The following is a 26,165-nucleotide window of genomic DNA, read 5'->3' as shown; positions in this document are numbered from 1 at the left end:
AGATTTTATGTTGCAAGCAAACACAAAATGGTGTACCGGTGAAGCATCAAATAAAGGTTTTGGCTTTTAAAAATACATAACTTTTCTGATCGACCAATCCACCAGAACTCTATGTGGAAAATATTTATTCCAGTTAATATCAATAAAAAAAATCTACTTTATTATTAATATTATTATTATTATTAGTATTGAATTCTAATAAAACGAAGAGGAATGTTTTGAGACGCGTACGGCTGAGGTAAGGAGCGAAACGAAAAAGTGGTAAAATGATGGAAAACCAAAATAATTTTATTTCCAATTTTATTTCTGCCCACTTTGGTTCCACTGAGTACTGGTCTTAACGCCGTACTTTATACCCAAATACAGAATAACCGAATAGAATACACTATCGAAAGAATCGTACTTTTTATAAATATTTACCATGCACTACCTTGCAATGGCAAATAGCCTCCGCATTGCTGCTGATGCCCATTGGAAATAAAATTATTTTGGTTTTCCATCATTTTACCACTTTTTCGTTTCGCTCCTTACCTCAGCCGTACGCGTCTCAAAACATTCCTCTTCGTTTTATTAGAATTCAATACTAATAATAATAATAATATTAATAATAAAGTAGATTTTTTTTATTGATATTAACTGGAATAAATATTTTCCACATAGAGTTCTGGTGGATTGGTCGATCAGAAAAGTTATGTATTTTTAAAAGCCAAAACCTTTATTTGATGCAGTGCATTTTGTGTTTGTTTGTTTTTGCTCTCAAAAGGCTCCGCTACTAAGTATACATAAATTTAAGTTATCTTTCAGACAACAAAGAATAATTTTATTTTCGTATAAAAAATACGGCCCATAGAATGCCAACTGTCACGCAAAGTCGGGAAAACCACTTATTGCCAATTGGGTCGAATATGTCGTGAGGGATAGAGGGGAAAGATCTCTCACCTAAAGTAATGGGTAGTAGTAGGTAATAGTAAAAGGATGATAGCACTATATGTGATTAAATGGAGGATGTTAAAAGTTACCTCTTAAATTAGTTACCTTTAACTGCTAAAACTCGAGATAGAGCCAGCCGAGAGTGAACTTTGCTAATTATCGAACTGAATCAATTAGATGATTTCAGACGAACCGACTGTTCGTGTATATTGACTCGCTTACTGATTTGGATCTGGCAGTTCCATTCATATTCTGGAATTTCGTATACTGCATTGATGAACTGATATCCGGATATTTTTCGCTGAGTCTTCTCACATCTACAATTGATTGAACACGTTTTGACACCGACTTTAATGCAGAATTGAATGCAAGAAATGGTTAATTTTCAATCACCTATCAAAATAGACAATACAAACAAATTGTTTATTTTTTGTATTTTTAATTGTATACATTGGCTTATTTATTTACACTTAATTTAAGCCATTATGTTATTGAGATTTTTGGAGACATTATATTAAAATATTTTTACTATTGCTGTTATAGTTAGGTATAATTTAAACATATGTATATTTCATTTCATGAAATTGATATCCAATATAACACTTTCAACTTCATCTCTAAACATTTTTTCATTAGTTCATACATACATACAGAATAACCGAATAGAATACACTATCGAAAGAATCGTACTTATTATAAATATTTACCATGCTCTACCTTGCAATGGCAAATAGCCTCCGCATTGCTGCTGATGCCCATTGGAAATAAAATTATTTTGGTTTCTATATGCCATAGCTAAACTGTTTGACATGAGAGTATTGTTGCAGGGCTGCTGTAACATAGCAACATTGGAACCTCCAACAGTTCCGTAGCTTGCAAGAAGAGATGAAGATGTATCAGGTGAATGGGAATTAGGTGCATCTCCTGATATTAGATTGAGGCCACTCGTTACGTTCGAAGATACTGCTACTGTTCCACTATTGGCGTTTCCGCTATTACTAGCACTGCTATTGTTGCCCGAGGGTGTCGAGCTATTACCATGCGTTTGTGACTGAGTTGTGTTGTTACTTCCGGAACACGGTTTTCCATCCTTAACTAATACTGGAACCGCAACACGTCTCGGCGAACTTGCAGACTAAAAGAAGAAATAAATATAAAAATGGTTACTCAATGTACCAAAACATGCAACTAACACTACTCGACATGATTTGTCCGCTTCGATTCAGACTAACTTTTTCTGAAAGATATATGTAGGGCTTTGAAATGGTTTAAAGATAATTTTTTTCTTCTATAGCGGAACTTTTTTAAAGACTTTTTAAAATCTGTGATTTTTTCTTAACATAACTTCAGTATCTTGCATCTGGTTGTAATTAACTTTGTCATTTTGAAAAGCTGATATATGCATCTATAAAGTGTACCCAAACACTTTGAGGTTTTAGCTTACCGTTTAAAAAATATTAAGCTTTAAAATGCAAAACCTTGGATTTTTGTGAATTTATTTACTTTTGTTTGTTTTGAAGCGAAAAAAAAGTTTGATTTTGTCGTGTAGGGATATTTATCTTTATCAAATTTCTTAATATGTTTATAATATTCAATGATATTAGTGTGCATTTATTGATTAGGTAAATGATCATATTTTTCACTACGCTCCAAAACATTGTCACGGTTAAAATCATCGGATCTCTGATGAAAACAAATGATTCATTCATTCATTAGTTGGTTCATTCACATATTAGACTTCGTAAGTCATAAACTTTGACACGCGGCTATATCAACTCACTTATTGATGCTGATAAATTAAAAATACATATGTACATATGTATGTATCATTTAAGGGGTTGGAAACACTTCTTTCTCTGGGTCGTTTTCCACGACTGCACGACGAAAGCCGGCTTATTAAGTCAAATTATCACGCTTGGGCTAGTATATGTAATTGTATTCGTGCTATCATACAATTCAACAGTGCAATACAATACATACATATGTATGTATATATTTATTTATTTATTTATTTCAATTAACATATGGCCACAGTAATTGTTAAAACGAGGTGGAACGTTTTAATTTGCGTACAAGCCAGTCACTTTATACCATGAATCCAGGATTCAGGAATCTGATAGAATTGGCAATTTTCTACTGAACTGCGTTTTGGTTTTCCCTTCAAAACTTTGGATGCTACAAATTTTTGTGCTTTGTGGTGTCGGGGCGATATTTTCAAATCAGTGAAATCAAAGCAGTCTTAATTCAAAATTTGGTTGCTCTAGCTCTTATAGTCTCTAAGAACTAGGCCACAAAAAAGAGGGACTGACGGACGGACGCACGTACAAGTCAGTATCGACTCGGCTCTTGATGCTGATCAAAAGCATATGTACTAATCTCTTCGAGTACGGGGTATAATAAGGTACAACAGCGGATACAAAACCCTTTGCACTGTACGAGCGTCGTGATTAAAAATTACAGCCAGTAAGTATTATCAAATATACAATCATTTACCTGGTTGTGTTGATTTTGTTCCGCCATTGCCTTTTCTTTAGCTTGCCTTTTACATTTGTACCTGTGGTTCTGGAACCAAATTTTTACCTAGAATAGCAATAGTAATAGGCCCATTAGTCAATAACTTAAATGCATATAAAGTCAAGGAAATATGATTAATGTATATACTCAATGCCCACAGTAATTTTTGCCCGAAGCAAAAGCATATTAGGATTTTAATTTTTATACTTTTTCTTAGTTTTGAATAAAGCTGTTTCTGTAAGCAAGCTAGAATTTCAGTAAGTCAAGTAATTTCGGTGAAAAGAGTCGATAAAAAATATATATATTTTTTTTATCGTCCTTTGGGATTGCTAATCAATATCAATAATGGTCATATTTAACCAGACTTTAAGTAAAAGCAGCTTAAAAACCTTAAGGGACATACATATGTATGTAAATACTTATACATATGCCGATTTCTATATCTATAGGTCGATCTTTTAGTAGCGAAAACTGCGAGATTATATGTAAGTTGACTTATCTAATTAGCTGTTTATGTTGTAAAACATCGCTTTTGCACAAGTAGTGTGATGTTAACTTCTGCACTGGGGACGAGTACCAAAATTTATTTGTCATTTCATCTCTATATATCTCTACCATTCAGACTAGATTGGTTGTGAAGTGGAGTGACAAATATGTAAAAGTGACTTATTAATGAGTTATTTCTCCTAATAAATTTTCAATTTGTTTCAAATTGTGGCTCTTTGGCTATGTAGATATGTATGTGTGTATGTACATATGTATGTCCATACATATGTACATATGTATTTATGTATGTACGCGCTAGCATGAGAGACTTAACGTAAAATTTGTGTTGGCTAAACGATCTACTGGCCTTCAATCGAACAACGGAGACTATATATGTATATATGTACATACATATGTGACAATATGACTGACAATTTGATAGATTGATAAATTGATAGACCTGATATCCTAGGAACACCAAAACGACGGACATCGATAGATCGAATTGAAAATGTATTATAATTTTAATTTATTCTCGGATAAAAACAAAGTTCTGGCATGGAAAAAAAAACCATAATTGATTAAAACATCTTAATGCTCATAATCTTTCAGAAAAAGTTGGTTTGGTTCCCTAAGGAAAAAAAGTTTGATTTTATTGAGGAATGTAATTTAATAATACCGGTACTTATTTTCTTTCCATAGATTTATTTATCTTCATGAAAATATTCAAAACACGATATAGGAAGCTTTTTCTTGCTTTAACATAAACCTGTACGCAAAAAAACAAGAAAGAATTTTGGTGCTCTCTTACGTGCATGCAAAACTCACCCCTTACCTTAACTGGTACCATGTTTGTGTGAAACAAAAGACTGAGTGTGAGAGAGGGATAGTCTGTGTGCAGGCAGAGGTCAGGGTGGCTGGAACAACGGAAAATAGTTTTCTTCATTCTGGCTGTAATAACTGGGCGAGTTCACAAGAACATCGTGATCAGCCCTCAGTGATAGATTTCATCCATAATTTACCTCGAAAAGTAAGAGGGTATATTTGATTTGTGGTCGAAGCGATGTACGTAATGCGTGTGCGTGCCGACTACGGCTTTAAAGTTCATATATATGTATGTAGTTACATATCTACATACATACATACTTACTTAAAATTCTCGGGTTACGGGGCTTGTGACTGAACTTCTCCTAAACGGCCGGATCAATTACACCACTCGATAAAATTTAAGTTTTTTTTTCCCGCTTCGAACCAAACCAACTTTTTCTGATAGACTAAGGGCTTTATATTTTTTTAAAGAATTATTGTTTTTTTTCCTTTCAAAACTTTTAAAGACTTTGAAAGTTGGGTATTTTTTGTAAGTGTTTTTTAGAGCTAGTGTTTCTTTATTTCAGATAAATTAAGAAAAATTAGACATTCTATGAAACACTGTGGTTTTAGCTTACCGTATGAAAAATATTATGCTTTGAAATGCAGAAATGTTGATTTAGACTTTAAAAACTCAGGATAAGTCGTAAAAAAAAGTATACCCTGCGTCTTCTTATTTTTTGTGTATAGGTGAATAAATTCAGCGTTGTTTAAGGTATCGCTCATCAAAATCTATGGAGAGACGTCTGAGCTAAAATTATTCAACCAATTCGGATCGGATTTTAACTAATCGTAAATGTAAACTTTTAATCGGTTCTAGTGTTTCTGATCAAGATGCCTTTACGGCTCGACCGATTGTTATGCAATTTTTTTTGCATATTAAGAAGGTTTGCGAATCGGATGTAAACTATTTTTTTCATTTCATTAGCTCTTTAATAGCCGTTTTGGTGTTTTGAGCAAGTTGCCTTTGCGTGAGCTGTAAGTTCCTGACATAAAAAAAAACAACGTATTGTTTAAATAAATCTGTCCTATTTAAACAAATATATATAAATAAAAAGTGAGAAAAAAAAAAGATGGCCCCACTTAACTAATATAGTCGAAATTTTAATGTGTGTGTTTTTTCGATCAAGTAGGGCTTTGCTCCTCTAAATTTGGTTTTGTTTTTTGTCTCAAAATCATTCAATAAGTATGTGTCAGCTTTTAAAGTTTTTTGTGAATTGAGTTAATTTTTGTGTGTGATACAGTGAACAATGACAGCAAGACTTAATTGGGCCCACATAGACCTTCGAGAAAGTCATAAAATACTGCTGCAAATAGTCGACTACCCAGAACAAGTGAATGAAACTTTGCGAGAGAGCATGTCGCTGTTGTGTGAATCTAAATTGCAAGATGTAGGAAATTAACGAATTGAGTCGTAATTGTCTTTACGACGGAGAAATGGGCGCCGGTACATAATTGACACTATAAGAGAAAATGACCGACAACGATAGCAAGTACATAGAGCATTTAAATCGGCTTGCTTCCTTCGTCTCGCATTCCAATACGAGCCAGATATTGAAAATTAGGCTCAACAAAAAGTATTGATTGGTGCCATGTACCCATTGAATGTCCCCATTGTCAAGCGTTTAAATATAAACATGAGTCAAATGGTACATATGTGTTATGCATCAGGAAAGTGCAGCTATCTGGAATTGAGACACCACCGGAACCATTGAATAGCTTGCTTATCGGCACTGATTCAGCTTAAAACTGCCAATAGATTTCTGCACAGTAGTTGATTCGTAAGATGATCTCATTAAACGAGTCTTCCCAAATGTAGAAGCGCAATACACAAATCATGCATGTCTGGCAATAATAGCCAGTTTGGCAGCAAAAAATGTGAATGTCGACGCCTTAAACTTACAAATAGAGCAGTTGTTACCAGGCGAATTGCTATCATACAATTGAATTGATACAGTTTACAATAAGAATGATGCTGTAAAATATCCACAGAGTTTTTGAGCTCACTAGATTTGCCAATCATGCCACCACACCTACTACAACTTAAAGTTGAATCACCGGTTAATTTAATTCGAAATTTGAACCAACCACGGCTATTTCATGGCACTAGATTAGTTAAAAAACGACTGGAAAAATTATCAAAGAAACCATTTTGAATAGAAAGTTCATAGAAGAAAAGTTCATTAAATTAGCATTCGTAATGACAATTAGTATGTCGCTAGGCAACGGACTTTGCCCGTTTGTGGGTTATATTTAGGATTACTATGTTTTTCACATGGACAATCATACGTGGCATGTTCTCAAGCGGGCCAACGAGATTATTTATTTTCGTTAAAGGCGGAACGATAAAAAATATTGAACACACAGTTTGCTCCTAGAAGTTAAGACTGATAGAAAATCACGGCTCAAAGCGATGTAATTTGAAAATGTGACTTGAGTTTAAGACTTCAGGAAAAATAATTTGTTTTTATGGAGATGAATTTATCGTTTAATTAGTATATGATGAATGTACAACTAAAACGGGGTTGGCACACTATTGTACATATGTACATACATATGTACACTATGTATATACTACTATCTACAGTATATATACTGACTATATACTATATTGGCTATAAAAGTAGTGACGTGTGAACTCACAAAGTTCTTCCTTGTTTATTAATTTCAATTGAAAATTACTCATATGCGTTCAACCAGAACCATCTGAGACATTTAAGTATGGAAGGATAAATCGAGATTAAAACTGTCTAAACTGTGTAAAAATAAACTTTTTGTATGAATCTTAAATGTGTGATTCCTCCAATATGTATGATGCATAGCACATTTTTGATCAACCTAACAATAACAGCCAAGGTATTGATGTAACGCCGTTAGGGCAGGCAGGCACCAACTAATATTTACATCAGTGAACAAATATAAGGGCGTGATAACAACAATGCCCACCACTTAACACATAATTGTCATTAGGTTAAGCAATTACTTTTGCGGTCCGCACAATAGGTTTAGGATGCGACGTGTTATAACAATAAAAACATTTGAATTGTATTGTCACCCTTCAGTTGAATTTTTTGAAAATTTTCTACAAAGCCTACCCACATAAAGATGGATGCTGATTACCTTTGAATAAAGCAGATCCAGAGCAAATAAAATTGTATATGCTCACAACAGTGGCTGTTTTTGAAAGATAAAAATGCATTAAAGAACAATGAGGAAATAATACATTCTAAACTCACCCTTAAAGTGTATTGAAAGTGGTCATTGTTTGATCATGTTCTTTACAATTAAAGGGCATGGCCATTGTGTTTATAAAAAGGTAGTGAAGCACCTAAATTATTAAACTATACGTACATATGTATGTACATATGAACTTAAATATTTGTAAGTACGTACATATAGTACCTATGTTCATACTCTAAACACTCTTTATACCTACAATTTGATATGCATTCGCCCATTGATACATCCCTATTCATACAGGTATGTATGTATGTGTGAAGCATTCATTGAAAAGAATAGGTTATTTTTCAAGGATCTAATGTCTAAAATCTAAGTTATTTGGAACCCTCAAGATTCACGACCATATGACGTGGGCCTCAAACAATATTCAAGCTTAAAAACAAATTTGCACACCGAGCAAAAAAAAAACCAAATTGTAACTATAATTGACTAATTTTAGGTCTGTTTTCATATCATAACATAGCACCGTCCAACGAGAATAAATGTATATAGTTCTGAAGAATATTTTATATTTGTATACCCGGTACTCGAAGACCATTTTAGACTTGTGGTCGAAAAGTACGCACGGAAACTTTCGCTTTCCGACCTCATATACATACATACATATGTACATATGTACACAATCAGTTTCAAAACAATTATCCGACACGATAATTCGGCTTCAAACCAATTTCACTTAGAAGCTTATGGAGCTTAGAAATGGTTTAATGAAATTTTGTTTTTTCAATGAAAGATTTTTTTTGTTGAGAAGTTTTAAAATATTGTATATTTTTAACTTTTTTTTAGTGGTACCGCTACTTGTTTTCGAAAAACTTCTGCTTGTAATGAACTTAACATCTGCTTGTAAGGAACTTAGCCAGAAAAACTAAAAAAAAAACCGGCTCTCCGTTGATTTTGAAGAACAATACCTTAAACGTCAAACCTGTGCACAAAAAAATAAAGAAGATGATTTACTTTTTTTCGACTCTTAAAAGTTGTTTCAAAGTTACGTAAAAAATACCGCACAAAAATCATCATTTTTAATTTTGAAAGCTTAATATTATCCAGACGGTAAGCTAAAAGTCGAAGATCTGTGCCTTCCACAATTTTAAAGATAAGAAACTATCTTCCAACATTATCGTAGAGAACTATCAGATCTTAAACCAACCGTTTTTTCACTTTTTATTAAACTTATCCTATCCAAATCATTAACAAGAAGTCATACTTTTTAGTGAGAACAGTTAGTTTTAATCGGAAAACCAAAAAATGTTTTGAGGCTCAACGCATAATCGGACAGGGCAAAAATGCCAAAGGAAATTCCCGTTTTTTTCTAAAAATCTTTTCAAAGTCCCGGTTTTTCTTTTCGAATGTATGCCATGGATGCCTGGATATATACCAGGCGAAACAAAAACATTTTGTATGCCCCCCCAGGAGAGCAATCCTTTTCGAAATTATGGACATAGACCATGGAAGGAAAACTGCTCGGAAAATCGCCGAATAGCTTGGAAAAGGCTAATCTATGGTTCACTACATATGTATGTAAATACAAGGTTCCATAATAAGTTTAGGCTGGTAAAAATTATTCGGGAAGGCCACGGCTAAATTTTAAATAAGCCAAAAGGTCATTCGACATTAAAAAAAATTAGTCAAAATAACTTTAAAAATTTAGAAAAATTAGAACCTACTTTAAAATTGATCGGGAAAAGACGTTTTTCCAGAGAGTGGGTTTAATACCTTGAATTAGTACCATTACTATGAGAGATTTCCCCGAAATAAGCCACTAATGTATACCCTCCCAACGAATTAAGTAGATCGACAACTTGTACTGAGAAAATTAATTTGTCCAATAAGGTATTTTGATGCATACATGCATATGTACATATGTATGCATGTGTGTAAAAATATATGTATTTATATGTACATATATAATATATATGTATGTATATAAGTCACTTGATATTTCGTTACCAAAATGTAAGTATTAAACAATAAGACCCCGAGTATTGCATGAATGTTTTGTGGTACAGTAAAAAAAAACAACTAGATGCCAAATAAAATTGTTCTGTTTACCTGTGTTGGTGTTAAGTGAATAAGACTGGCCAAGTGTTCTCGTTCTGGTGCAGAAAGATACCGCTGTTGTTTAAATCTTCTTTCAAGTTCATAGACCTATAATATAATATAATAATAATAATGATCAATATATTTTAATGTGTATTGAGTGTAATATACATTCATAAATATATGTGTACATACATAGTATGTATGTATATGTATTAAAAATCTTGCCGATTGTTCACATAAAAATGTACACAAGTTCGGTATGCCCCTTATTTTCATGTACATACATATGTACATATGTATGTATGTATGAATGTCTGTATGCACATACATATGTATGTATATACATATGTATGTGAAATGTATTACAGAAAAGGTGAGGCGAACTGGACCTTTAAAATACCCCATTAATACCCTGGCTACTTTATTGAACCGTTTATTCTTTCTTTTATGTTATTTTTGTTGTGTTAGCTTGGTTGCCAAGTAAAATCCATTTCGAATATTGTGAATGTTATAATGAAAAACGAATTTTATATTTACCGTACACTTGAAGTCTTGAAGTCTTAAATAAATACAAATATTTTTATGAGTTTATGTTTACTTTGTGCAAATGCCTGTTTGCACATGCCGCACGTTACTTACTACCGTTGGATATATGTATGTATGTACATACATACATACGTGCGCACACATACATATACATACGTTTGGGTATATGTAGAAGCATACGTACATATTAATGTGTGTGCATGCTTAACAACTCGTGCTTATGCACTTTGCATACATATGTACATATGTATGTATGTATGTAGAAATGTAAGTAAGTATCCCCATGCAAAATACATAAATATATGCATTCCCGTATACATACATATATACATATATACATGTATACATATACATATATACTCAGAAAATATTGGGTAATTTAAAAAAAAAGATGGAATGCAAGGTATGACATTTTTGTTCTTATGTTTACATGCCAGTTTATTCAAAAAGATATTACGTGTGTTATTTGAAAGACAGTTTTGACCTCAAATCAAATAATGTAACTGCTTTGCTTTTATACAAAGTGAAATACGAGCCGTCGGCTTACATAAGGGTGAATAAGTTTAATTTCCCTTATGCCAGGGAGATAGATTCTTTCATAACTAGCGTATCGCCGACTCATTTCGCGACCATATGCCCTACCAAATATTGGCTAGAGCTCCAGGTTGTGAAAGAGGCTAAGGCTAAGAAGAAGAATAGGCCCCTTCCTTGCTGCTTCCTTCTCTGCTCCATGGTGCTTTTTAAACTGCAGTTCATCTAAGTCAAAAAGCTGACTTCCCTCCTAGTAGCCTATCAAAATGCTAGCGTCCAACGTAGTAAGTTCATCACTTTATTTATGGATAGTTTCACATTTTCCCATGTTCATTTTGTTTACCGAAACCTGATCAAAGGCTTAGATTCTTAGTTACAAAGTTTTGGCCGGTCTGTACACACTTTACGTCAGAGCATTTCCATGTCCAGGTTTCACAAGACCTGGAATTCCAGTGTTTAAGACTGATTCTCCCGGCCATTTTATATATCGTAGATTCCACCGACTTAATATATACGAGCATCACCTGTCCGCCTTAAAAAATGTTTCTTCCTCGCCATTTGATAAAGATGGCCCACCTGCCAGGAACTGTTTGGTCTTCTGTTAACAAGATTATAATCTTGTAAACATGTCACGACATAAGCTTATTGATATTGTACTAGAACTGTGTCTGTCTCAAGTCAACCATCTGATAAATTCCTTTAGTCGATTGATTGATCAGTGCTTTGAGCATTTCCTCTCACTATCCCTGAAGACTGCTACCATCCTACTTTCGAAGTGTGGTTCGATATTGGATCTACCGCCCGCTGCTTTCGCAAAGCCGAGATTACGAAGCTCAATAGTCTCATTAGAGATTTTGTTATGTAATATCTCGTTCAAATTTTTCCGTTCTTAATGCTCAATGCTGTAGGAAGTACCTATCTCGTTGCAGAAAACGGTTTTCACAGGACCCTAATCAGCTTCGTAAACAGTAAGAGTAGAATGTCCGCACATCCATCCTCAGTATATTTTCTTAATGCGTCGACAAATTGTGGCAGGCAATTACCCACAATACAGAGAAAGAAGATACCGCAACGAATGCCTCCATTTTGGGCATCTACACCAATAATGCCTCACCCTCATTTTAAGACAGCAAATTTAATAATGATTCAAAGGTCCTTTTGAGAAGGCATTTGTATTTCCGGTAATCGAAGAGTTTTGGGGACCATTATAGTAGAACAGATAACTAATATATTATAGAAACAGAATAAAATGAACAGATAAATATGCAGTTGCACAAACGTCATGATGTCTGTCCTCTTCTATCATAACTGTGCTGCGCCTTGCAATTTTCTGTATCGTGGCAATTGCCGGTCCTTTTGCACCATTTTTTCAAACAATCTAACCTATGGAAAGCAACTCTGGAAATCTGTATCCAAACAGTTTCCCAAGGTCGAACGGCATTATAAGATCCATGTTAAATGAAAGCTCACTGCTTCATGATGTTGTATCCCCCATCTGGAATAATTCTTTTATAATTCCTCTTCATAAGAAAGAAAGTAAGTCTGACCTAAAGAAATATAAGGGTATATCTATGTTATTCGCTATTCCTAAAATGCTTGAGGACAGCATCCCAGCACTTATGTATGTATAAATAAGGCGACGATCAACAACCACAAATATTTTAGAGTTCACCCCCTTTATCATTAAAGCCTTCCACCGTCGCTTGCACCCGTATATTGCCTATACTGATTTCAGTAAGCCATTCGACTATGGAAGCCACTCACTTCTTCCAAGAAAGGTTGACCTTCTAAGGTTTCCGGCTAATCTTTTGCAATGGATTCTTAACTAGCTCTGTTCTAGGTCCCAAAGAGTCCTCTTAAAAAAATCCGCATCTTCAACTGTTATAGTTACTACTGTGGTACCACAGGGTAGCCATCTACACCTAATACTTTAATGACCTTTTATGGTAAACCTTAATACGCCTCGAAATAAAAACTAATGAAATTTCATGGCTCTCTCTATGTACATACATACATATGTATGTATATCTCGCAGGTTCGTCTGAATATAGAATACGGCTCATGCATATGGTGCCATCGGTTCAACGTATTGAATCAGTACAGAACAACTTTTATGCAAGTTTGTTTTATGCAACGTTTTGAGACGCATGTCGATGGGATAGATTATTTTGATTGTGATTATGTTGTACTAACCTGAGCTTGCGTAAATAAAACTCTTCGTTTTCTTCTCTGTGCCAAAGGAAACTGTAGTGGTTTTGTATCACTAACACTGCATGCTGCTAATCCACTCATATTTCCCATGTGACTCATTGATCCACTGGCTGTCGTACTCATGAGACGGGATACTGAAAGAAAACAATTTTAAAATTTAAATATAACTCTCACATCGCCTTCCAGGTTAGATTTCGGCGTTTAGGAAAAAAACATTGGTAAATAAAAAGGGCTTTGCCGGTTTTTATACCCGGTACTCGAAGAGTAAATAGGGTATATTGTATTTGTGCGAATAACGGTTGTATTTATACCATAAAGTATATATATTCTTGATCAGCATCAATAGCCGAGTCGATTGAGCCATGTCTGTCTGTCCGTCCGGCTTGTTGAGCGCCTGGATCTCAGACACTATAAAAGCTAGAGCCACCAACTTTTGCATCCAGACTTCTGTGTGCTCACACTGTTACAAGTGTATTTCAAAAATGAGCCACGCCCCCTTCCGCCCCCGCAAAAGGGCGAAAACCTCCCAAATCTATTTTGAAGATAAAAGAAAACTAAAAACGCCATTCCGAAGGGAATGACAATATCTATCAGATCACAAAATTGGGATCCGATTGGAGCATTATTATGGCCACAATAAAGAAATTAATTTGCAGTGGCAAAACCCACCCCGTTCCGCAGCTTATATTTGTTTTTTGCACATTCTCTCATTCACACTCTGCTTCGCGCAGTGGCAGAGGCCTCTGTCTCTGACACGTCTCTGCCTCTGCCGCGTCTCTGGAGCGTGTTGGCGTGAGTAGTGTTGTTGATGTAGATGACATACATATGAAGAAAAAATGTAAAATTTGACAAATAACCGCTAAGGTGCAAATGTAGTACTGAGTGCCTGGTATAAAAGTTGTGACGCGTATTATTGTGGAAAAAGTCTTCTTTTTTTTTAAGTTTTTGCCAGCGGGTTTCGTCCGGTATGACAGCTGTTCTCCTATGCGGCCAATTATAATTTGAGAAGTTGCCCAAAGTTGCTCAGACGATAAGAGAAGGTACTAATAATTTGAATCGACTAATGTCCCAATGTCCATTTACAATAGGCAGATCAGAAGCGATCCAATATGCACCAACCAATGCACAATCATACATGACCATATGCGTATATATGTACATATGTATGTACATATGAATATATGTGTACATATTTACAATTAATGTACATATGTGCATATGTATGCATGCATGTGTGCTGAACGCATATGCACATTGAAACATTCATGTATGTATGTATGTACATATATACATACATACAGACATACACACATACATCGAAGAAAAACATTCAACGAAATTGAAGGGCCGTAAATTGAAAAGTCCACAATCATCTTTCCATTTCTAAAATAAACAATGACAACCAAATAATTTAAAAATCAATTATTTTCACACATGCCTTCTCATACCTGAAACACATAGGGTAGTTGCTGGGTATTTTAGTTTACATATAAAGTATCGTTGCAGGTTTGAATACAGACGATTTGCAGTTCGTATGCGATTTTGTAAATGTAAGGTACGAGTAAGTATTCACAAATCATTATGTACAGCCCAATAATAGATCGATTTACATAAATTGCAGCTATGTACATATGTATGTATGTATGAATGAATAAGGGTAAGGTAGAATAGGGTAAATCGTGGTCGAGCATTACACACCGCAGCATTAGTACTTAATTATTTTTGAATAAACATAGAATTAATAAGAATCTACATTGATTGCATGACTAAGCAGTTATGAATGAATATGAATATCTCTAAGTGAAAATAAATCCCAAAAAAATGTCAAGTACTTTTTTTCTTTCTTTTGGTTTTTTTATTTTCCTTCGAATGAAGGTTTTGGGAAGAGTTTTTTTAAATATGCACATATGTACATACATATAAACGCACACATATGTATGTACATATGTACATATATTTTTATGTTGGTATGTGCTTATATTGATGTTTTTCTGAAATGCCTAGTCACAAGGGGACAATTGTCTAAAGATTCTGGCGATTATCCTGACACAGCGGTTCTACAAATATTTATACATTTTATTTAACCAAAAACTTTCAACTTACAGAATACAGCTTTTCGGTTTAAATTTTGTTTCTAACACACAAGAGCAGAAAGCATACAATAAAATATTTGACATTAATTAAAATGATCTATCATAAAACGCATAAATTATCAAACAGAATTTCATTCGGAAAGTCGAGAATAGTCTAAAGTTTAGACTCTAAACAAACGTTTGTACATACATATGTACATGGCTCACAAAGTTATGGTCTAAATCTGAACTCTAGACCATACATACACACATACATGAATCTCTTCAAAATCTCCAAGTATCATCGAGTCGAATATCATTAAAATGAGATCAATAATGGTGGTGCAGCACTACGTAAGGCCTCGTTTATTGTTTGATATTGCTACTGCCCACTGTGATATTTTAAATCGTATATGCTTACGAGCGACAGCGGCCGGTTTTTCGTCTATCTATAAGGCTTTCTCCGTTGCTGCAGTTTTCACGCGATCTTTCCATTTATATGCTTAGCAGCAGCCCGAACTGTTCTAACGCTCTCCTTCTATCGGGAAATTCGGTCCGCCTGCCCTTAGTTAGTATTTAACTGATTGTCATCATTATCGCACTCACTTTCTATCGTATTGTAATGGTCTTGCACCTGCTCAATTCGTTCAATTGCATACATCCGAATCGGGTCATACACATCCATACCTAACACATATGTACATACATATGTACGTATGTATATATATAAAAAAAACTGGACATTCTTACTTACATACATATGTATGTACATATGCATGTTAATTTTTGGCTTAACATAAATATTTTTATAACATATTTCTACATTTGTATAAATGTATGTATATTACATATACATATACATATGTACATACATACATACATCTATTAAATACATATGTATTGTATATGTACATATATTATTTTATACTTACTTGCAAATCTTGGGTCATTGGCTGTTGATCCGTACCATGACGCAGAGCTTCTCATGTCTGTGTAGTGGCCGGCGAGAGATAAATTATCTGTTGGTCCACAATAACTTTGCACTCCCGGACTATGATATAAGGATCCCATGGCGTATGGATTCGCCATGGTTGAAGCAGTTAATGTTCCGGGGGAATTTATACTACTACCACTTGAATTGGATCTATAAAAAAAAGAGAATTAGAGATAATTTGAATTAAATGACTACTATGACAATGACTCAATTGCATACATACATAAGTGGATATAGATATGTATGCATGTATATTTTAATTGTTATAGAAATAACATTGTATAAAGTGTACAGTTAGTCTGCAATAAGTAAAATAATGACGTCTATGTCGACATTCCGGTCATAAGGAAATTCGAGCTTCTGTGCAACAGATTTGGAATAACTAGAAAATACATGTCGTCATACATGGGAATGTACATACTTACATACATACATACATACATATGTACATACATACATACGTAAAGGGAGCCACTGAGGGGAGGCTCTTTTTTCTCGATGCCATAAATATCTGAAAAAAGATATCCGGCGGGGGGTATCCACTGCAAATTAATTTTATCTTGGCTATAATAATGATGATATCTAATCCCAATTCGGGGATCTGATAGATATAGATTATCCCTACGGAATTGAATTTTTAATTTTATCTTATCTTTAAATTTGTGGATACAGCAGATTTTTGCCGTGCTGAAATACACTTGTATCGGTGTAATATCACAGCAGTCTTGAGGCAAATAGCTCTAGCTTTTACGACGGACGGTCGGATGCACAGACGGACAGACACACATAGACTCGGCTATTGATGATGATCAATTATGTATATACTTTATAGGGTCGGAAAGATTCCCTTCTATGCGTTACACTTATCACTTTGACAACAAGTCTAGTATACTCCTTAACTCTTTCAGTACCGGGTATAAAAAGACGCTAAGTGTGACACTACCTCCGTATCTTAATGCCATTTATAACCTTCAGTAATTTCTATGTCAGATAAAGCGAAGGGTGTGCACAGAAACTAAAAGAGAGCTTCAAATTGTGAGACGAGATTGAATCGAAACAGTCGTGCAGAAAGACTGGTGTTCGGGCAGACAGATGCCTTTGTCGGCTTTGCTATTATTTTGAATATTGTTTGCAAAGCATCTATCATTATGGCATCTTATGTGGAAATATATGGAATTTATATGGAGTTTTTTTTTTATATGTCTGGAATATCGGCTTTGTCTTTTTTTTATAAAATGTTAACTTAAAATAGTTCTAAGAAAGATGGCATGTCCCAATAGATAGAGCTCTTTGGATATAATTTACATTATAAGCGGTAAAGGTATTTGTATTATTAGATAAAATTATCTAACGGACATCTTAAAGACTACTTGTAAGAGTATACTAGTAAATATTAATATTCTACGAGTATCTACCAATTGGCCTTTTACACAATTCAAGATTAACCTATTATATTTACCGAAACGGAGATGGGGGATTTCCGTTTAGTTCCAGTTTGCGATATGATTCCTCTATTGGACTTAAAATATCGGTGACACTAAATGGTGTTGAGTGATTGTTATTAAATAAAGAACTCTGATGCTGGCTATGCAGGCTCTGAAGGTGGTGAATATTTGAAATATTATGATGGTGATGTGCAACCGCTGCAGCGGCTGCTGTGGAAATCGGGTTCTGTGCCGATGTTTCGTTAGTATTTAATTTGGTAGGAGGCTCCAGTTGGTGATGCTGGGAAATTGCTAAAGGTATAAGTATGTCTTTTGGAGATAAACTCATAACCAAATCCGATTCATTTAATGCAGTTAAATGTGGCTCTCCATTTATGGTTATTTCTCTATAGCATTTCTTTTCATTTATTGATGTATTAACAAGGTTTGAGGCTGACATACGAAGTTATTTATCAGCAGCTTGCAAAATCCACGTAATTTTATAACTCTAGAATTAGAATTTAAACTGTTATTATTTCCAAGGAATTGTGAAATACATTGATGATTACAGTGTCTCTTATAAAAATGCGCTATCTGATTAATCCTATTTTAGAAATACTACAAAATATCTAGCTAGCATTTAAATAGCCATTTTTTATTTTTATTGATTATCTTTCAAATCAAAAAAGTTTTTGATACCATCTATTCAGTTGTTTTTACTGCCATCGTACCATTTATCGTCATTTACTGATCCATATGATTTAAGAAGAACTACGTATGCATGTACATATGTACTTATTCTATGACGGTACTACATGATGTACATATGCTGTATGCTGTACATATACATATGTATGTACTTCTATGTATGTGCATACATTTTTGATTAATCGGAACGACAAACTGAGTCGATGGGGCCATGTCCGTGGCTAAGTCTGATTATATGTATAGGCTCTTAGTTTTATCTGACTTAAACTTCGCACTAGCATTTCATTACAATGCATACAGTAATTACAATACATATTTGTCTGTATTCATTTATGTACATATGTATGTAAATAGGTACTTACATATGTACATATGTACATGTGTAAGTACATACGCTCTGACTAGAGCGCTTTGCAGTAAAAAAGTTAGGAGCATATGTACATGTATGTATGTATGTATAAAGTTCCAAGCTCAGCCATCAAACTTACTTTACTGCAAGCGCTATCTACATTTATTTCGAGGCTCAAGTACAATTATTACAATTTAATTATTTTAAGTTCTTAAACACTACTGTAAGAAGCTTATTGTTCCATTAAACCATGAATATTCTTTGCTTAAAATTACATTGTAAAAAACACAACAGTCTAATATCTATGGCCAAATGTTTTATATACATATGTAATATGCAGGAATATTTAGCTTGTAAATACTTATCTATGTATGTATGTATTTAAATGCATACAAACACAAAAGCCAGCTAAGCCAGCTACTAGACGTAGTCAACCGATTTGGATATTACTGTGCTGATTTATTTCGATCCTTCTGACTGTAGCTTGTATTTGTTTAACTGATGAACTTTTTTATTCGTCACGTTCATTTCATACAAAAAAAATCATTTTGTTTTAATGATTTTCGGAAAAAATGTCTCGCGGTGTTTTTCGGCCTATTTTTTAATGTTGGCTGTTCCGTTATATGTATGTATATGTACGTTATTAATGTACATGCATACATAATTATGTACATTGTATGTTCCATTTATTTACACACTTACATATTCTGTTAGCAAAAACAGAAATGTGTACAAAGCTACATCCAGATACATTTAAAACTGACGGAGAGACGGATGTGGAACTGCTCTACATTCGGGTAAGATAGGCATTAATCTGTCCGTTATAGTGTGGTGTGGATTTCAGATTGTTTTTTTCTATTATTCGTAGGTAAACCTTTTAAACTTGTAAACTTTTTTATTCTAAGCTGGTATTTGGATGAACGTAGTCATTTTGTTTCCAAACAGAAAGTTTAAAATGTAATACACGAACACTATACAAATAATAGCACGCCTTTGGTGTATGCTTTTACCTTTTCTATGTATGTACATACATTGATAAGTATGTGCCTACATAATACATATGTACATACAAATGTATGTGTATGCCTGCTGTTTTGACACAAGATACTTTTCGTTCGTTTTTGTATATAAAATGGCAGACTAAGGAGCATTCACATATCATTCACATCACTAACCTCATATGACAGAAGCTATATTAATAATTTACAAATAGTTACTGAAGTGGTATCCCTTGGCTACGATGAAGAATAATTAGGCTAACATTTCATTTTATTTTTATAAGCTTTTAAACATGCACATAAAGGATACGGATATGCTTAGTCATTTACATTTTATGTATTTACATAAATACATACATATGTATCTTTGCACTGAAAACAAACAAAAGGCTTCCATCTAACGACACACCCAAAAGTGTCAATATTAATCAATTTGAGAAAGATTATGTACTTATTTATGTATGTTTGTAAATATAAAAATACTTAACGTACATATACTTATGATCGCTTATTAACAATTAAATGGCTCTGATTTATGTAAGTGCATTAGCTTATTGTCATGGTCGTTCTTTCTTCGTTTCTTTTACTGTAGAAGAACAAACAATTTCCTAAAACATTGTATACTTTATATATGTACATATAAATACATATATGTACAACATATAAAATGCGAATACTTTAATTCAACGAAACAAAGTTGTATTTAATCCAATTTTTGTTTGTAGTTGGAGTCACTTGTTTTTTGTAATTGGGTTCACAGTTTTCACGTTTAAAATGTAATCATATCCATTGAACTCACTCAATTTTGTATATAAACATATAGCAGAGTATATCCCCAATCTAATAAATTGGTAAACATGAACTTGATGTTGAACTATTTTAGGTGGTGATTTTAAGCTTGGTTCTGAAGATAAAATGTTTACTGCCAAATCACTTAGAATATGTAACACCTGATTTTTGTTTCTTCAGCACAAAATAAGTATGTATGTAAATTTCAACACATATAAGCCCACGTCAGTGAATTTATTATGAATATCCACTCGACACGATTCCGTCAAATGAAATAAGAGGTCTGAACAGTACTGACGAGTACTCCTCAGATGGCTTCTGGATAGCCCTCGAATAAGTTTTTCCTATTAACGATGACTTTGTGCTGTGTTTGGTACTGGCTATACACTTCGTTGAACAAAACAAACATGAAATATTGCTTATTCATTTTTCTTTAGCCAGCCAATACCAGCTCGAGAAATATTGAGGGCTGGGCAGCAAGCAAATTCGTCGTGAGGTTACTGCTGCTCGTTGTAACAGCTCTACCTACTGCCTTCGTTTCGCGTTATACTCGTTTCGTTTCACTCGCTCCAACAATGGCATGTCGGTTTGAGTACACCAGAAAGAGATGGCTACTGCTCATATAACGTTGAATACATGACATATGCATTTGAATCGTTATTCTGACAAAAGTAGTCCACCAATAGCAACAAAGATGTTGTTTCAACCCCAGTTAAGCCTATGGGTTTTAAAATAGTTCAGGAATGCTGCACATTTCCTTCTTCCAAATTGTTGAATTTTCTGCTAACAATGAAACTTCTGCTAAGCCGGTATTTTCACACAATATAACAATGCCGACCCGTGCTCTTACTCTCCTTACATTTTTTGACAAGCTCTGCACCATTCACATATCTTAAATGAATACGTCTGATCTATTTATCCATTATCAAGAAATTAATCACAATTTTGATGACCGCTAGAGAACGTGCATTAAGTTCACACAATTTTTTCAGGATATTATAATTGATTTTTGTTTCCCCGCTTAAACACTGTTTTACTAATAGTTCCGAATAATGAGCGCTAAATTTCCTGACGCGCACATAGAATATTTATCTACTATCCATTAAAGGTGCGGGCTTTCATATTCGATGAAGTGAAAACGTGCATATGTACATATATCCGTTTATAGCGTCGGAGGTACATACAATACATACATATGTACATATGTAGATCAAGAGCATGCTCCGCCCTATGAAAGACTTGTGCCTATCCATTTATGCATATATATTTTCTCAAAAAACTGTCAGATTATTCTGGGAGTTAAAAGGAATTTTATAATTTATGATTATTTACACCCTGGGAGGAGAGTCCACTTTAATTTGTTCGATAAACGCAGTAACTACATTTTTATCTTGCCAATGTGATGTGTATGTGTTCACTGTGTACATATGTACAAATATACATACATATGTATGTACGTGTATTTTTTCTTCCGGGACAGCTTCATTTAAAAGTCCCCGACGGCTCCGTACTTCCCGAATAATAAAATTATAAAAAGACGAACAGAATGTGGCCCTTCACCGAATTGTCTAGACAAGTACATTCCATCGTTTACATTTATGCATAGGGGTAATAAATAACGTTATTTATAATTGAAGAAGACAATTTGACTAAAGTGTGTTTATCTGAATAACCAAATGATCACAATAATATATTCAATACATTTTGTACACAAATAATATAATAATACAAATATACAATTAGTAATATAGCAATATATGTACTTACATATGTTGTCCTTAATGATAATTAACTATAAAAGTAGCGAACTGGCGACCGGATGTTGGTAGACGAGGTCAACAGCTTCGCAAATTATGTCTCTTGTCCCAAGTAGGCTTTACGATACTACGAGCACCGGTAAAACTACTAGTTCTGCGATCAAAATTAAAGATTATTATTGCGTCAAAATGTTGTATTTATTACACATACAATAAATATGCACAAATTGTATTGTTAAAAAGTCGCAGATTTTCTTATTATTAAAAAGAAGAAGGAACGTTTCGAGGTGCGCTCAAATTAATTTCTTCATTCCGGCTATAATAATGATCCAATCTGACACGTGGACATTCTCCACGGAGCTGTGTATCTCGTACATACATATGTATGTACATATCTCTAAAATTGTGGATGTCACAGATTGTCGTACCTTGCGGTGTGATTCAGTGTGTTATCACATGAGACTTCACACAAAATTTGGTGACTCTTAGAGTTCTCTGAATTAACCGTCAAACAAGAAGGATAGACAAACACACATGGTTATATGCACTCGGCTATTGGTGCTGATCAAGAATATACATATGTACATATGTATGTATACACTTTATAAGGTCTGAAACGTTTCCTTCTGTACGTTACACATATAGCCTCGACACAAATCGAATATACCCTATTTACTCTTCGAGTGCCGGATTAGCCCGTTCAACAAAATTTTTGGGTGCATACTTGATCTCAAAATTTAAATATATGACATGTGGCCGATGGTTCCTAGGGCAGCTGTACTATATGTACATTCATATATCGCCCTAATCATTTATATTTACCGGTATACATATTTACATATGTACATACATAGATCTGTATACTTATTATTGGCAGTTATTCCACTTTGTCCTGCCCAGTCAATTCATGAAGCATGTTACCATCTCAGTGACCCAATGCTGACAACTGATAATAAAAGATTTTAAATTGTAAATGTAATTAATAATACAACGCTATTTTATAGAATTCTGATAGGCTCACATTTTTATCATCACTTTTTATCCCACTTTCAGCACTTCTAAACGTTGTCGAATACAGCAATAACTGTGTATTTTATTGTGTTATTCCAAACTACACATATTATGACCCTGAGATCTTTGAAAATTACGCTTCTTTAAATTATACAAGCCCTAATTTACACACAAATACATACATACACAGGTACAAACATATTTATTTGGTCAAACAACATATTAAAATGTTGTGTCAGTATTGTGAAAAGTTAAAATTACTATTTTACACATGAGAATAAGACATTTCATAGCTTTACAAACATTCCAACATAACCCCAAGATGTACATATGTATGTATGTATGTACATATGTTTCTTTGGTTCGAAAAGATCGATCTTTTCGAACCAAAGAAACATACATATGTACATCGATCTTTTCCAACCAAAGAAACATACATACATACATACATATGTACATACATTGCAATAAAATATCTGACGATATTTCTTCGGTCACAATCACATACAATTTTTGGATTTCCAGAAAGTTCTACAGCAGGTACATAAGTTTAATAAATAAAAACAATTTAATATTATTTCTTTACGGATATGTATGTATGTACATATGTACAAGTCTTTAATTTTGCTCTCCAGATCTACATATGTATGTGCATGCATATGTACATACATACATACATCAAAATGTATAAAAAATATTAAATAGGAACTAAGCACGATTCTATCATTCTGTATTGACAACCAAACAGTGCTTTAAATGTCAATTTAATTTACAAGCATATAATCAAAGTATGGTTCTTACATTCATTCTACACATACGTAGTTACATAAATTCATACACATGCATACATATGGATGTGAGCATGGGCGTTGCTCTTTCGTGCCCGTGGGAGGAGCAAGACGGTGGAGAAAACTGTGCCATGCTATTGGTTATTTAAGGGTAACGCCCTTTTATGATTTATTACATTTGAACCAAGCGGATGGACAGAAAGGGAAACGTGCTAATAAGAATATAATATGTAGTAAGAAACATAAAAGCGCGGTCTTTATTTATTTGAATTTATTGAATAAGCCAAAACTACTTTTTACAGGAAGAATTTTTGGAAGAATCCTTTAAATACATTTTTAAAAACGCGTTTCTTTTACCTATGTATGTATGTACATATGTACAAATGCACAATGTAACGGACATACTATACCTTTGCCTTTGGCCTTCCGTCTCTTCGAAAAATAGGGGAATGGTCCGCTAACAGACATTTACATATGTACATATGTATGTACATATGTGCATTGTATGTACATATGTTCTATGTTCATATAAAGGATTTCTTCACTCAATTTTAATACGGTGGCTGATGATAATAATATTTATAAAAGTGGCGAAAATAAAATTAATATTCAAAAGTTCCTTAAATACCGTTATACTGACTACCAATATCTGCAAAAAATCATTGGTTCAGTCAGGTTAACGCTTCTATAGGATTTGGGCCAATAATACTTGTACCTGAAATATGTAAGTATTCGCCAGACCAGGAAGTATGTACCAGTTCTTATGGGCTGTGGCTCATAAGCATCAACCCAAGATTCTTAGCGGTGCGTTTTTCAAGAATTTGGGTAGTAATAGGATCTCTTTAAAGGCCAAACATATACTCCGTAGTATTTTTTAACATATAATACAACTTTACTCTTATCAGCATAGTTTATGCTCCAAATGCTTTTGTCCAAACTTGCACCCATGTACTTTCTGACCCAAATGTGTAGCTTTCTTCTTACATTTACATATGTATGTGTAATCAATCGCCTACGAAGTATCAAATCACTGTCAGTGCGTTATACTTATAGATGGAGCAACCAAATTATGCATCCAGAGTATTTAAATGTTTCGCCCCGCAAAAGCGCAGTTCCGTGGAGAATGTCCATATCTCTGAGATCCCCGAACTTGGCTCAGATTGGATTTTTATTATAGCCAGAATGAAGAAATTAATCTGCAGTGGCTATGACCCACCCCCTTCAGCAACCATCCAATGCTTCCTCATTCTCACTAGTTCGCACACCTTGACTCGTGCAGTGCGTGGGTCAAGTGGAGAGGGAGGAACTAAAAGGGCGTGTTGGTGTGAAAATTATATAGATGACAGATTTCTAAACAATTTTAAATTTGCAAAGTTGTGAGTCCCTCCTCACAAGTCCCTTCCCGTTTTAAATGAGTTTTTCAATAATTTTTTTAAATATTTACACCAGCACTATATAATTATCCACTAGAGAAAAGAGTGCCAAACTAAAATTTTGGAGGATAGTGTACTTTTGGGACCGAAGACCGTATACCTGAGATAAATAAATAAATATGTTTTACATGCATACATATGTATGTATGTACATATGTATGTATGTATGTAAATATGTATGTATGTACTATGCACATGTGTATGTATTTGAACCATAAATTACTAAAAACAATAATTCTGTCGATTGCTGCAATGCATTTTTTGTCGGTTCTTTATTTTGCTCAAGCGAATTCTCATATTTTCTTATGGACACCGTGTTTACAACCGAATTCTATGAGTACCAACTTAGGGGTTAAAATGGTTACTCTCAGAAACGAATGTGCGGTCAATAAGTTCAAATTCTATGATAATCCGTTTGCATTTGCATATGTATGATTATATGTATGTACATATGTACATATATGCATATATATTTAC

General features: G+C 33.9%; 1 protein-coding gene across 1 annotated transcript; it reads right to left on the bottom strand.

Moving 5' to 3' along the window:
* Nucleotides 1-1,375: 1,375 nt before the first annotated feature.
* Nucleotides 1,376-21,016, bottom strand: LOC117897781 (homeobox protein Nkx-2.1). The gene is made up of 7 exons (XM_034806829.1): nucleotides 20,710-21,016; nucleotides 17,891-18,363; nucleotides 16,370-16,581; nucleotides 13,348-13,499; nucleotides 10,087-10,182; nucleotides 3,424-3,510; nucleotides 1,376-2,065 (listed from the first exon to the last, which is right to left on the bottom strand). The coding sequence occupies exons 2-7, from the start codon at nucleotides 18,313-18,315 to the stop codon at nucleotides 1,634-1,636; spliced, it is 1,404 nt and encodes a 467-aa protein (XP_034662720.1). The 5' UTR covers nucleotides 18,316-18,363; nucleotides 20,710-21,016; the 3' UTR covers nucleotides 1,376-1,633.
* Between the last annotated feature and the right edge of the window lie 5,149 nt (nucleotides 21,017-26,165).

This window comes from Drosophila subobscura, chromosome O (assembly GCF_008121235.1).
Source record: "Drosophila subobscura isolate 14011-0131.10 chromosome O, UCBerk_Dsub_1.0, whole genome shotgun sequence".
NCBI classification, from domain to species: domain Eukaryota; kingdom Metazoa; phylum Arthropoda; class Insecta; order Diptera; family Drosophilidae; genus Drosophila; species Drosophila subobscura.
This window is presented reverse-complemented; position numbering and strand designations above follow the sequence as displayed.